Source organism: Thermobia domestica, chromosome 8 (assembly GCF_964235325.1).
Source record: "Thermobia domestica chromosome 8, izTheDome1.hap1.1, whole genome shotgun sequence".
Classification (NCBI taxonomy): Eukaryota; Metazoa; Arthropoda; class Insecta; order Zygentoma; family Lepismatidae; genus Thermobia; species Thermobia domestica.
This window is the reverse complement of record NC_137461.1, coordinates 123,835,481-123,849,606: the sequence shown is the minus strand read 5'-3', so window position 1 is coordinate 123,849,606 and position 14,126 is coordinate 123,835,481. Positions and strand designations below refer to the sequence as shown.

The 14,126-nt window shown below is 36.1% G+C and overlaps 1 protein-coding gene across 2 annotated transcripts in view; it reads left to right on the top strand.

Annotated features, from left to right (window-relative positions):
* The window catches only part of LOC145693195 (neuroligin-4, X-linked-like), a 625,290-nt gene that overhangs the window by 517,669 nt on the left and 93,495 nt on the right, over positions 1-14,126 (top strand). For both annotated transcript variants that reach the window (XM_081768974.1, XM_081768973.1), the window contains exon 4: positions 8,555-8,706. In XM_081768974.1, the coding sequence (XP_081625100.1) occupies positions 8,555-8,706 (152 nt within the window). The remainder of the gene's footprint in view (positions 1-8,554; positions 8,707-14,126) is intronic.

The window sequence follows — 14,126 nt, the reverse complement described above, 5'->3', positions numbered from 1 at the left end:
AATTGATTTTCAAATAATAAAATATAGATATGAAGCACCTGCTAATGTCTATTTTAGCTACTTTACTATGTTTCAATAATTATCCCGTATTTCTTCATTTCAATTTTTCTTTCTCTTCCTCCTTTATTTTCTTCTGCATCAATCATAGACTATCCAACATCCCTTTCTGCAACGCTTTCTTCTGGTCACCTTCTAACCCTCTCTCTATTCTATGGTTCTTGCCTTCTCCCTCTCCCTCTTCCGTCTTCCTCTTGACTTTCATCAATCTTTCATATTTTAAAATTAAAACTGATGAGAATTCGTGACTGGAAGCTGTCGCTACCGGCGCGGTCAATAAATTCAATTAGATTTCTCTTCGGAAGTCCGATATTAAATAACCAGTAAAGAAATATGTGTAGAACAGCAAAAATAAAAATTATTTTGGTTTATTTACTAATCTGACATATTGAAGATCAAGTTGGCAACAATATGAAGTGTCACTTCTTTCCCAGTCACGGCATACTTTTTCAACTGACTGAAGGCGCATGTTTCATAGGAATATGTCAGTTAGATTTTCTGTGACTGTGACTGTATGTGGGAATCTGCAGAAGCATTGGAACAATGGCAAATCGTACTCTTCGCCAAAGTTCAACTGAGAAAGAACTTAAAGAACTTATAAATGAATCTGACATAGAAGATAGTGAGCTCGAATATAGAAAGGTGCAAATAACCCTGTCAGATTTTGATGCAAAAGACAGTGATTTGAACATTTTATTTGACAATGCAAATGGAACAAATGGAAGCAGTAGTGGTACGTTTCTTGCAATGAGTCCCTTGTAATATTCATGATGTTGAAGTGATGCTAGTTTACAAAACTCACAGACAAGACGTAGCTTGTTTGCTTACGTTTTGCACGTTCATTCCATAGGCGCAAAAATCTGACGTTATGCTACTAGAAAAATGGTAACTTATGTTGGGTTGGCAACACTGCTTCTCTGGTGACATCCCCTATAGTGTCCATTGAACGTCCCTCACACTGTCTATCTTTTCGCGGAAACAAAATTTGAAAGAATTTCGCCATTCAAGGATAACCGGGATGGAATTACAAAAGATTAATCCTGAATTCATTGGAATACTAAAGTATACCCCTACTCTACCCCATTCTACCCCACTTTATTACACCAGCACCAAATGCTTTTAGAAGCCGCCTTTGCACACATACTACACTGTACTAAGTTGCTATTGATCTGTTTGATAGTTTTTCTACAGAAACAAATAAAATAAATAGGTAGATGAGCGGGGCATGGTAGATGTTCAACTTCCTGTCATTGTCCATCGAATCACCCTGTGTCTAGTTTAGCAGTGTGGAAGGGAGAGTTATCATCCTGAAACACTGTATCACCATACGTGAAGGGTATTCAAACCATAGGGTGTAAATGGTCCTCCAGAACGGCCCTACAGTCCTTGGCAGTGGCACGACCCCTCTAGAACAATAGTAGCCCCAAAGTCTGCCATGACATTGCATCCCAAAGCATCACGGATCTGCTTCCATGTTTGACTGTGGATATAATAGAATATGGGTTGTATGCATCAGGAGAGCTACTGAAGACGAACACTCTCCCTGTTGTCTGGAAAACAGTGCAGCAAGACTCATCCGAGAATGTGACACGTTTTAGGTCATCCAGCGGCAAGGTTTTATGCTTCTGGCACCACTGAACCTGCTTTGTGGAATTTATGCTATTTATGAAAGGCTTCGGTATCGCAACTCTGCCATGGATATTGGCCTTATGCAGGAATCGACGGACTATTTTCATGCACACAGGTTCTGTGAGGTAAGTATTCACTTTTGCAGTGATTGCCGATGCGGTGATTTTCCGTTTCCATGCAACAATCCAAGTCTCTTTTCCGCTTTCCCCCTACAGTTGCTTCTTCTGGATGTGGTTCGTCCTTTCTGTTCATATGCACACATCACCTTGGGTACTGTAGCTAGTGAGACGTCACTATTAGTTGCAGTTTTGGACACAAATGCACGGTACCGTATATAATTATTTGGCTGCAGGTGTGCACTAAAACTTTTTTGTTAGGAGGAGTCCAAGTTTAGGGGGAGGTCCAATACTATAATCCACTACGTCCATCTACTATTGAACGACTATTATTCTACAGTCGAGAAGACAACAGGTAATTTTAAAACACTTCCACTTATATTTTCAGAAAAAAAATGATATAACTAGATTCTTTTTTATAAGAGAAAGGTTGCAGATGAAGTGTATGATCAAATTTTCATGCTACATTAATCATTTCCCTGTTAAACAAGTATAGTTTTAATTGAGAAAGTGTACAAATGTATGTTGAGTTAGTAGATTTATGGATTTAGATTTGTAGTTTTGTAGATTTATGGATTTAGGATTTATATTTCTGGGCTTCCGGCATCTAAGGCCATTTAGCCCGTCACAATTTGAGGGATGACGTTCCTCGGCGAGAACACAATCCGGAGTAAGGGAAGGAACAAAGGATTGGGGAAGGAAGAAGGCGGCCTGGGACCTATAAGTTAGCCCAGGTAACCTCATTCAGGGTGGCTGGCCTGAAAAAGCGTGTTACACTTTTTCGACCGAGTGACCCCACCGGGAATCGAACCCGGGACCGCTCGCACCGAGGAAGTTTTGTAGAGGTGGAGTTTTGACCAAATGGGTGCGCCCATATTTGGCTAAAATGTCACGAAGGATTAATGATGATAGCGCTTCTAGAAAGGGACTTTTTTGAACATTACTATACAATTATTGTTTGTTTGTGATTGTTCGCGGTAAATTATAAGAAACAACAAAATTAGAATCACAAATGAAACTTACTACATGTAAATATAATTTCTTTTCTGTATTACTGTAGTAAGGAGGGGCAAGCGGGCTTGGGACAAATGTTGCGTACATCACTGGACTGAACCTATTCCAAACTTAGATTCCGAAGTAACCACTACTTCTGGTTCTAGCCATAAATTGAGAAAAAAATGTTAAGGAAAATCATTTATATTTCTTAATTAAGTACATACGATAAAGCTAATGTAAAGATTGAAAGTAGTGTGCTTTTCGTCGATGAAGGAAGAAGAACATTAAAAATAAATTTTAAATATTCTTTCAAAAAAAGGCAAATTAATTAAACGAGAAAAAAGAGATGTTACAAAACTAAAATGAAATGAATGTATACTTTTTCATCATCGAATTGAATTTAAACTGGATTTCAAATAATTTTATTATTTTAATGAAACCAAAAGAGAGAGAGAGAGACAGAGACATCTTTTGATTGCTTTCTAAAGCTGAAATATCGTTAACGAAAAGAGAAATAATTTCACACAAGTTCCTCCGTTGTGCTCAAAGAGGGTCTCTCTACATATTAATTTTTCTATCGTCATATACAAGTAAAGAAAAATGTTTTAAAATATCGATTTTTTTCTTATTTTAGAAAAGAAAGTTTTAAAAAATTAAAAGAAGGAAGTGTGCAATCATTAGAAATTTGATTCAATTCACATGCTTCTTCCTTTGCAATCTTCTTTTCCTTCATTCACATACAAATTTCTGTCCTTTTTCCCACCATTCCATTAAGGCAGGATTTTTTTCTCTTCTACTTGCTTTATATGTTAAAAACGAGATGGCGTTAGTATAGGTGGTGGCGTAGAAGTAGTGCTGCTGATAATGAAAAAGGAAAAAAAAAACAAGTTTTTTTGTGCCCTTCTTCATTTTCCATCTCTCCCAGCGCGTTCAAAAATCCCTCTCGTCTTTTCCCGATCAGAACGTAATCAAAAGCCGTGAAATCGATTGGAATTATCGAGGGATATAAGAAATGGGAGGGTTAAAAACTGAAAAAAACGTGATGCAAGAAAGGAAGAGATAGAGGAAAACCTAGAATATTATAGGTGACGAAGGGCGAGAGAGAGAGGAACACTGCTTCCAATGGATAAAGACCCTGAAAATTTTCATTTTTATATTTTATTTTTCTTCTTCTTTTTTTATTATCATTATGACTTCTTTTTCATTACTATCTACGTAGATAATCCTAAGCGAGTTCCAGTGCTTTCGTTTTTCACTCTTTTTACTTTTTCTTTCCATTCTTGTGTGCCATTATTACGACCTTAATCGGGAAAATGTGTCGAGGTGGTTTTCTCTCCTTTTAGAAAAATAAAGACGAAAAAGATAAAAAAAAACTGTTGTTAAATCATGTGTAATCAATGAATGTACAGTATATTTTAATATACAGGATATTTCTCTATATAGCGATCATATTTTGTGATCAAAAGATCCAATATATTTTAATCAAAAATTTTCTTGTACGCCTTGTATCTGGAGAACTGCATAAAGTGTAGCCAAACCCAAATTACCGCTTAACTCAGTATGATGTGTTTATTACGTAAAAAAAAAAGAAAAAGAAAAACGAAAATTCGATTTAGGGACCGTTCAAAAATTTTGTGGCCCCTGATCCAAAAATGCATCAAAAGAACTGATATATTTCAATCAAAGATTTTCTCTTACGCCTTATATCCAAAATGCTACATATAGTGTAACCAATCCCAAGCTATCATTTAACTTAGTATGATGTGCTTATTCTGTAAAAAGTAAGAAAGTTTGATTTAGGGGCCGTTCAAAAAATTTGTGACCCCTGATCCAAAAACTAATTATGGCCAAGATCACAACCTTTTGATTTATTTATTATTTTTGGATAATTTCTAAAAAAAATTTGTTAATTTTCTACATCAGAATAAATCATTTAGATAATAATTAAAACAGTAACTGCGCCTTTCCTGCTTATCTAGTAGCTAGCGAGTACTGTCCTTTGATGCACGATTTGGTGCGTCCTGATTTGACTCCTTGTGGTAGAGCTTTGATATCTGAACACATTTACGGTGATTCGGATTTCCACCTTAAACTGTGAGTCCAATAAACAAAAACTGTAGGCAGTGGCGTATCTAGAAGGTAAAAACTGGAGGGGCCAGCCAGAAGCCTTTAGGAGGAAGAAAATAAAGAGTTGAGAAAAAGACTCATAAAGTGCCTCGTGTGGAGTATTGTGCTGTATGAGTCAGAAACACGGACATTACGCAAAAATGATGAAAAATGACTGGAAGCTTTCATGTGGGTATGGAGAGGAATAGAGAGAATTAGCTTTGTCGAGCGGAAAACGAATGAGAGCATGTTAGAAATGGTGATGGAGTAAAGAACAATTTTAGATATTATTAAGAAGAGTAAGAGAAACTGCTTGGGGCATTAGCTAAAAAGCAACTGTATCATGAGAGACATGCTAGAAGATATGGTGACAGGGAAGAGAGGGAGAGGATGAAGGTGGCTAAAATAGATGGACAATATCAAAACAGAGAAATGGTTAGTGAGTACGAAGAGGTTAGTGGAAGACTGTAGAGCATGGAAACTTCTCAGTTGCAACAAGAAACCTAACAATAATGGCAGAATAACTATGATGATGATGATGATTTGAGATCATTATCTCACGATCTCATGGACAAGTATGTTTTAAAAAAAATAGTTCCATAGGGTACAAGATCATCGAATTAGTGTAGAAAGCACAACATTAGTATTGATATCAATGGTACTTCAGAAATCCCAATTTTTATTTCATTTTTCTCGCGACCTTTTGGATAAATATGTTTAAAAATAGTTACTTTAGATTTAAGTAGAATCCTCAAAATAGAATTAAAAGCATAATTGGAAGCCTGTCCAAGCTCGGATACTTTCATCATCCGCATAAGTTGTACTTCACAGTGATTTAGCCAGGTCTTATCCTTGAGAAAACTCACTTAAGAGTAAATATAGTATCTGAACGAAAAGCTTATGTCTGTATGTGAAGAGAAGAGGGAGGTGTCGAATAACATTCATGAAATGGAGCCTTTATGATATTTGAAAGTACGAGATAGTTCTGTACGTGAAAAAGTTTATAATTAATTTTTAGTAGATCCCCCAGACATTTTATCAGACTGTTAATGATTATGTGTTTCGTATATTTTTTTCCAAATTAGTTTACTTGAATTTACAATTGAATTTATACATGAAAATCTTTCAATTTAACGTCCCACATTGATTATCCTCCTTTAGGCCAAGGGAGATAGATGACTAAAGCAAGTGAATGTTCACGAAAGAATTGGGTGGAATGAGAAAATGGGATTAAATACCTCCGAAAAATCCACGAACACGATATTGTACACTAAAAACTTACTTGGATTGGGATCGAACCACAGACTCCATGCACCAGTGGTAACTGCTCTACCGATGAGTCACCGCCCGAATTCGCACATGAAGAATAATATATATATATATATATATATATATATATATATATATATATATATATATATATATATATACTATGCCATCAAAAGTATCCGGACACCCCAAAAAACATACGTTTTTCATATTAGGTGCGTTGTGCCAGGTACTCATTATCAGCGACCTCAGTAGTCATTAGACATCGTGAAAAAGCAGAATGGGGCGCTCCGCGGAATTCACGGGCTTCGAACGTGGTCAGGTAATTGGGTGCCACTTATGTCAGAAGTCTGTACGCGAGATTTCCACACTCCTAAACGTCCCTAGGTCCACTGTGTCTGATGTGATAGTGAAGTGGAAACGTGAAGGGACACCTACAGCACAAAAGCGTACAGAGCGACCTCGTCTGTTGACTCACAGAGACCGCCGACAGTTGAAGAGGGTCGTAAAGTGTAATAGGCAGACATCTATCCAGACCATCACACAGGAATTCCAAACTAAATCAGGATCCACTCCAAGTACTATGACAGTTAGGCATGAGGTCAGAAAACTTGAATTTCATGGTCGAGCGGCTGCTCATTTGCCACACATCACGCAGGTAAATCCCAAACGACACCTCGCTTGGTGTAAGGAGGGTAAACATTGGAAGATTGAACAGTGGAAAAACGTTGTGTGGAGTGACGAATCATGGTACACAATGTGGCGATCCGATAGCAGGGTGTGGGTATGGCGAATGCCCAGTGAACGTCATCTGTCAGCGTGTGTAGTGCTTACAGTAGAATTCGGAGGGTGGTGTTATGGTGTGGTCGTGTTTTGCTTGCACCCCTTGTTGTTTTGCGTGGCACTCTCACAGCGGAGGCCTACATTGATGTTTTAAGCACCTTCTTACTTCCCACTGTTGAAGAGCAATTCGGGGATGGCGATTGCATCTTTCAGCACGATCGAGCACATGTTCATACTGCACGGTCTGTGGCGGAGTGGTTACACTACCATGGACTGGCCTGCACAGAGTCCTGACTTGATCCCTATAGAACACCTTTGGAATGTTTTGGAACCCCAAGTTCGTGCCAGGCCTCACCGACCTACATCGATACCTCTACTCAGTTCACCACTCCGTGAAGAATGGGCTGCCATTCCCCAAGAAACATTCCAGCACCTGATTGAAAGTATGCCTGCGGGAGTGGAAGCTGTCATCAAGGCCAAGGGTGGGCCAACACAATATTGAATTCCAGCCGTACCGATGGAGGGCGCCACTAACTTGTAAGTCATTTTCAGCCAGGTGCCCGGTCACTTTTGATCATATAGTGTATATATATATATATATATATATATATATATATATATATATATATATATATATATATATATATATATATATATATATATATATATATACTGTATAATACATAAGTACATGATCATTTTGCTCTAGCAGAATTATTATTGTCCATGAACGACATATTATTTAGCACCTTATTATTATTTAGTTTTTTTTCAGAAACACACAAGAAAACTTTCATCCAATGGTATCATTTTCTTTAGTTCGATATAAGTATTGATTAATATTGTTTCATCCTCGGACAAGATTATAGTTAAATAAAATAGATAATCATAAAGTAGATTCTACCTCATTCACCATACTGTATATTGTTATCTTGATCATACTTTAAATTGTTATCTTGACCATATTGTTAATTATCTTGACCATACTATGACTTGTTATCTTGACCGTACCGTGAATTGTTATCTTGGCCGTACTGTGAATTGTTATCTTGACCATATTATAAATTATCTTGACCATACTATGAATTGTTATCTTGACCGTATCGTGAATTGTTATCTTGACCATACTGTGAATTGTTATTTTGACCATACCTTGTTCATATTTTAACCATATTTTGACCATACTTTAAATTGTTATCTTCATCATACATTCATCATAGTGTGAAGTGTTAGCTAGATGAGGATTTACTGTAAAGGTCAGTTTCATCTCAATAAGTAGCTTTATTAACATAGGTCATCAATTTTAAAGCTTACAAAAGAGAATTCGTTTCTGCACTGATTTCTCAAAAGATACGCATTAGGATTTTCATTATATCACTGTCTTCAGCTCACTTTGGTATATGGATTGGAATATAGGTATACATCTTATTTTAAAAGTTATTTTAGAACACTTTACATAATTAAAATAGATTATGAAATATTATGGAGTGATAAAGAAACAATATTCATAGACAAAGCTTACAGGATACAAATGTTAAAATTTGTAATTAAGATTAGGATGATATAAATAAATATATAATTTATTTTGTGTTTTCCAGCGCCTGGGCAGTGTTCGAGGGGAAGACGTGCCTTATGAATTTGGTCTCCCGCTGGTCGGAGGACGTCCTTTCTTCCCTCACAACTTTTCCAGACAAGACGAGGGCCTCTCAAGACTCATGATCACTTATTTATCCAATTTTGCCAGAAATGGGTAAGTTCATATTCATAATATGTGTATATACTGTATATAAAGAGTTTGGTTTACCATTAAATTCTCTTTATATATTTACCCTTCTTGTCCGTGTGACCATTCGTCCGAAAGGCAAAAATCTCAAGAGCTCTGGATGGATTTTGACTTGGACATAGAAGGTCAAGAATTCGAGTTTGTTGATGAATGTGATCCTGATCCATCCACTGAAAGTGGTACAAATCGACCATTTCCAGTTTTAATTTTTATCAATATAGAAGAACAGCAGTAATGTATAGCGAGAAACAGTTTCCTAGAATTACAATATTAAGGTTCCGGTTTGATTTAGTTTAACGTCCCACAGTTATGCATGCTAAAGAAAACGTAGACATACTGATTGTAGTCGAATCCTATTCACTTTGGTTGTTCAACTATACCCCCACCGGGAATCGAACCCGGGACCACGCGAACAGAAGTCAAGCGTGCTAGCCACTAGAACAAGCAGGAGTTCTTCTTGAGATTTTGTCTCCCAGATGTACATACATACAGATAGAGTAAATACAGTATACATAGGATTTTTTTTTTTTTTTTGATAAACCAAACTCCCTAAATATCACAGTGACGAAAGTCCATATTACGCAATCATTTGTGTCAACAAATTACGTGAGTCGGTAACATTTTTCTGCAATGCATGTGATAGATTTAGAATCAAACAATAATCCAAGTTGAATCTATGTGTATAATGTGTAATAAGATTGCAAGGTAATAAGATTGAAACATTTCTTACAATTATTGCTCATAAACTTATGAAAATAATATAAGGAGTTTCTTCGGGTGTCTAATACCGACTACACATTTGCTTCTTTGGGTGGAACATTTCCTCATATTAGTAAAGAAAATCACGTGTTTCGGTACAAGCACTAGCAAGCAGTTGACGTATGCCATCACTAATGAAACACGAAGAAAACCCCTTCAACCCCTCCACAGGCTCCGCCTCCAAAGACTGGCTATGAAAATGTACACTTCGAGATAGAAGACATCAATTGTTATCTGGTCATATCCTCCCCTATCTCTCGAAGCTGCACCGGGCGGGAGAGACTCCTCTAACCTTACCTCTGAGCTACAACGGGTAAGAGGTATTCTCACCTATCTCCGAGCTGCAACGGGCAGGAGATACTAACCTATCTCTGAGCTGCAATGGGCAAGAGGTTTCTTACCTATTTTCAAGCTGCAACAGACAAGAGATACCAACCCTACCTCTGAGCTGCAATGGGTAAGAGGGTCTAAAGGACCCAACTCCAACGGGCAGATTCATTCTTAAACAACAAACCTCAAACCTCCGACCTGTATAACGGACAGGAGATCCGATTATAGAGGGAAGATCTTTTAAATAATATTTAAAAGTACAGAGTATTACAATATACAAAACTCCTGAAAGTATATGAACTTGGAAAGTTCTGCATACGGCGCTGCAGTTGTTAACAAACTTTGCCACGAAGGGGAAAATTAACATCAAATGAGTCAATAAGATCTGTGCAATCATGAGAAATAAACTCAACTCCTTATCCTATGGAACACGGTTTGCAATCAGAAACTTATTTCTGTTTCCCAACATCAGGGCAATGAACCTCTCCTCGCTTCTCTAGTTGCTAGTGCGTCCGCGTCTTTGCTGCATGGGGTCTTAGGTCGATTCCTAGTGAAAGATTAGACATTTGAACTCATTAGGGTGTTTCGGATTTCATCTTCAATAGCCTCAATGCTAAAAAGGAACAAAAATGTCCAATCAACCAAACACGAGCCAGAATGATTCCTTATATTATGGATAGGCCATATCAATATACAGGAGTTAATTCATATTTTTCTGTCTTGATACTTGTGGTTAAGCTTTCAAAAACTTTTAGGTTTGAAATATTTAAATTAACATAAATTTCAGATAAATATGCTAACCAATATCACCAGTCAGTTTTCCAGGAACAACTTCAATTTATATAAGGCTTGTAATGTAGCCAGGTTCAACGTTTCTTTGTGGGTTTGTCTTTCAAAAATCTTCAATGAGTATACATCTGAATTTAATTAATGCTCTACTTGGTGACAGAGTACAAGTGTATTCATCTCTTTGCCAACTTTTAAACCGACGATCTAACCACAAAATATTCCATATGGATACCACAAAAGAGGAGGGCATCTCAAAACTTATGATTACATATGTATCTATTTTTTTTCAGAAATAGGTAAGTTCATATCTAAATATACATATTTAAGGAATTTGGTTTGAGAGACAAAAAATGTATGTCCGTCCGTTCGGGATTTTAAAGCAAAATGGTAAAATCTGGAGAGCTGATTCTGTTTGAAAGTCCTCTAGCATTAAACTAAAAATGTTGAATTTTCGCATTTTAGTGTATGTACTACGTATTTTTTACCAGTGTACTACACGGTTAGATTGGATATTGTACATGTAGATCCATTTACATATTATTCCTGTGAGTGTTGATCGTAGGAGCCCCAGCACTTTGGTTTGTCCAGGAGCCCTTAATGCTCTTAAGATGGCACTGTCCGAAATGCAACCATAAATTATCCATATAATTCTGCCACTTGAAGGATCAACATATTTATTTCATGCAAATGGTGTTAATTTAAATTTTTAAAATTTAGTAACAATTTCAATAGTAAGTTACTTGTCACTCGCCCTGCAGTTTATTTCAGTGTGTTGTGTGTTCTTTTAAATCTCGTATGTTATATGCAGATTAATCTACTATTACAACGAGATACTTTGTATAAATTGATAATTACTTGTATTTATCGGGCAGAAAGTGCTTCTACATAAGCACTATACCAAATATAATGTTAATTTAAAAATAACAAAAGAAGAATGTTTTCAAAATATATAAGATATATACATTATTGTATATTTAGTTGCTATGTAGTTGTTGATAGATACCTAACAAACATGTACGATTGCAATACAGTCTATGTACATATTCGTTCAAAGAGAATCAACGAATAAAAATTGTTTAAAACGTATCATCGTTTTTGTTAGTACTTAAAAACAACCAATGTATTCACTGCACCAAATATTAAACCAAAGTCAAAGGATGCAATAATCTATATATGTGTAAACCTTCTTAGCAACTATGTTCCATCTTATTATATATACATAAAATACTTGCGTTCCTCTTTACCTCTTTATTATTAATCTGTGCCCAGTGCACTCTTTACTTATCACAATTCAGCTATGTTACTCAACAGCTATTACATATTTAATATGGACAATCTCTTCATAATTATTCATATCGCATACATCAACTTATACATTCATCGTAATTCTAAATCTTATTTGCACAGACTCTTCCTTTAACTACATAACGGACATTTACATATTTCTAAGCATTTCTTACCCTACCCTATTTCCAACAATTCTCCCCCCTGTACAAAAGAAGAATATACTCTAATAAAACAAAATAATCCTATGACTATAACGTCCATCATAAAGTCAATCTATGCCTAATTCTAATTACAAACTCAATAGCACCGGTGATAAACTTTATCGAACTAACTAATAAGTTAATTTATAGGCTATTTCCTACTTAGTATTTTTATCCTCCATCGAGCCTTTTATGACTTGAATCCTTCTTTGATTATATTATCGAAATGCATGTACCATGTTGCCACTTTATTATCCAAATTCTCAACCTTCAATGCATTTACCTCCAGTTTTTTCTTTATTTTTCCCACCTCTACTTGCACTTGCTCTAATATTTCCTCACGTTTTTTCAACTGCCCAAGAACTAACTTCTCAAATATTTCATTCCGCTTTTTAAGTTGTTCAAGATCATTATCTCTCTTTTTAAATTCCTCTGCCAACAATTGCATCCAATCGACTTTACATTTACAATTCTTCTGTTCCAAAAGTTTTGTTTTTTCTTTTTCTTCTTCCATATTATCCTCTTCAACTTTCTCGCTTGCTTCTTTCCCTGTTGGTTCTTCCTTTTCTTCTTCCATAATAACCTCTTCAACTTTCTCTCTTTTTTCGTTCACCACTTCTACCGTATTCTTGCTCTTAATAACCTCTGACGAATTTGACTTGCTATCAGCAACAGTATGTGCGTTTTGGTTGTCTAGAACTTTCTTACTCTTTTTCCCTTTCTTTTTATACTTCTTCCCACACGTTATCATATGCCCATCGTTGTCGAGCACTTTATCATCTTTCTTAGACTCACAATCAGCATTTACATTTGGATTATTGTTTATTTCTTGCTTGTCTTCATTGTGATTTATTACTGTAATGCCCCGTTCTAAGCTTTTATCCTTATTCTGTACTGCTGCGTCAATTACACCCAAATGTTGTATAGACTGGTCTGTCGTGGGATGTGCCTCTAAATCATTCTTGTTTGAGAAAAACGAGTTATTACAATTTACACTCGTATTTTGCAACGGACTGATAGATCTTTATCCATACTTGTTTGTTCACTACCATTATTATTACCTTGCACTAATTTTGTTTGCGTTTGTTCTATCGGCTGAACACTACTTGAAACATGTTTGTATCTGCATGCGTAGACGAAGTGATTTAATCTGTTGCATGAAAAACAGTGTTTTCCATACGCAGGGCAGCGCCGAAAGTCATGAAATCTCTTACACCTTCCGCATGGAAACTTCCATTTTTGATATGTAGGCAATTGCGAACACCGTTGACAAACAAGTGGTAGCCCTTGCTGGCTATTTTGTGATTGGTTGCAATAAACTTGAGCATTAACACCCTCCATCTTGCAAGCCAGTTGAACTGCTTCTGCAAACGACAATTTGTCTTTAGACAGTAACACATTACGTATTTGATTGCTACCTAATCCAAAAATAAATTGATTGCATAAAGCAAGTTCTTCATATCTTTCAAATGCACAGGGAGAAACAGCGTTCTGAAGATCTGTAACAAACTGGACAACACTTTGTTGGCTATGTTGCTTCATCGAATGAAATTTGAAACGATGTGCCCATTTACTGCACTTGATGTCTGAATTGGTCATGACTACCATATGACTTTGATCTTGCTTAAAACCTGAAAAAGTTGCCATAATATGTCAATTCGGAAGGTTTGTTCAAAATCGACTGCGCCAATTGTTAGTACTTAAAAACAACCAATGTATTCACTGCACCAAATATTAAACCAAAGTCAAAGGATGCAATAATCTATATATGTGTAAACCTTCTTAGCAACTATGTTCCATCTTATTATATATACATAAAATACTTGCGTTCCTCTTTACCTATTTATTATTAATCTGTGCCCAGTGCACTCTTTACTTATCACAATTCAGCTTTGTTACTCAACAGCTATTACATATTTAATATGGACAATCTCTTCATAATTATTCATATCGCATACATCAACTTATACATTCATCGTAATTCTAAATCTTATTTGCACAGACTCTTCCTTTAACTACATA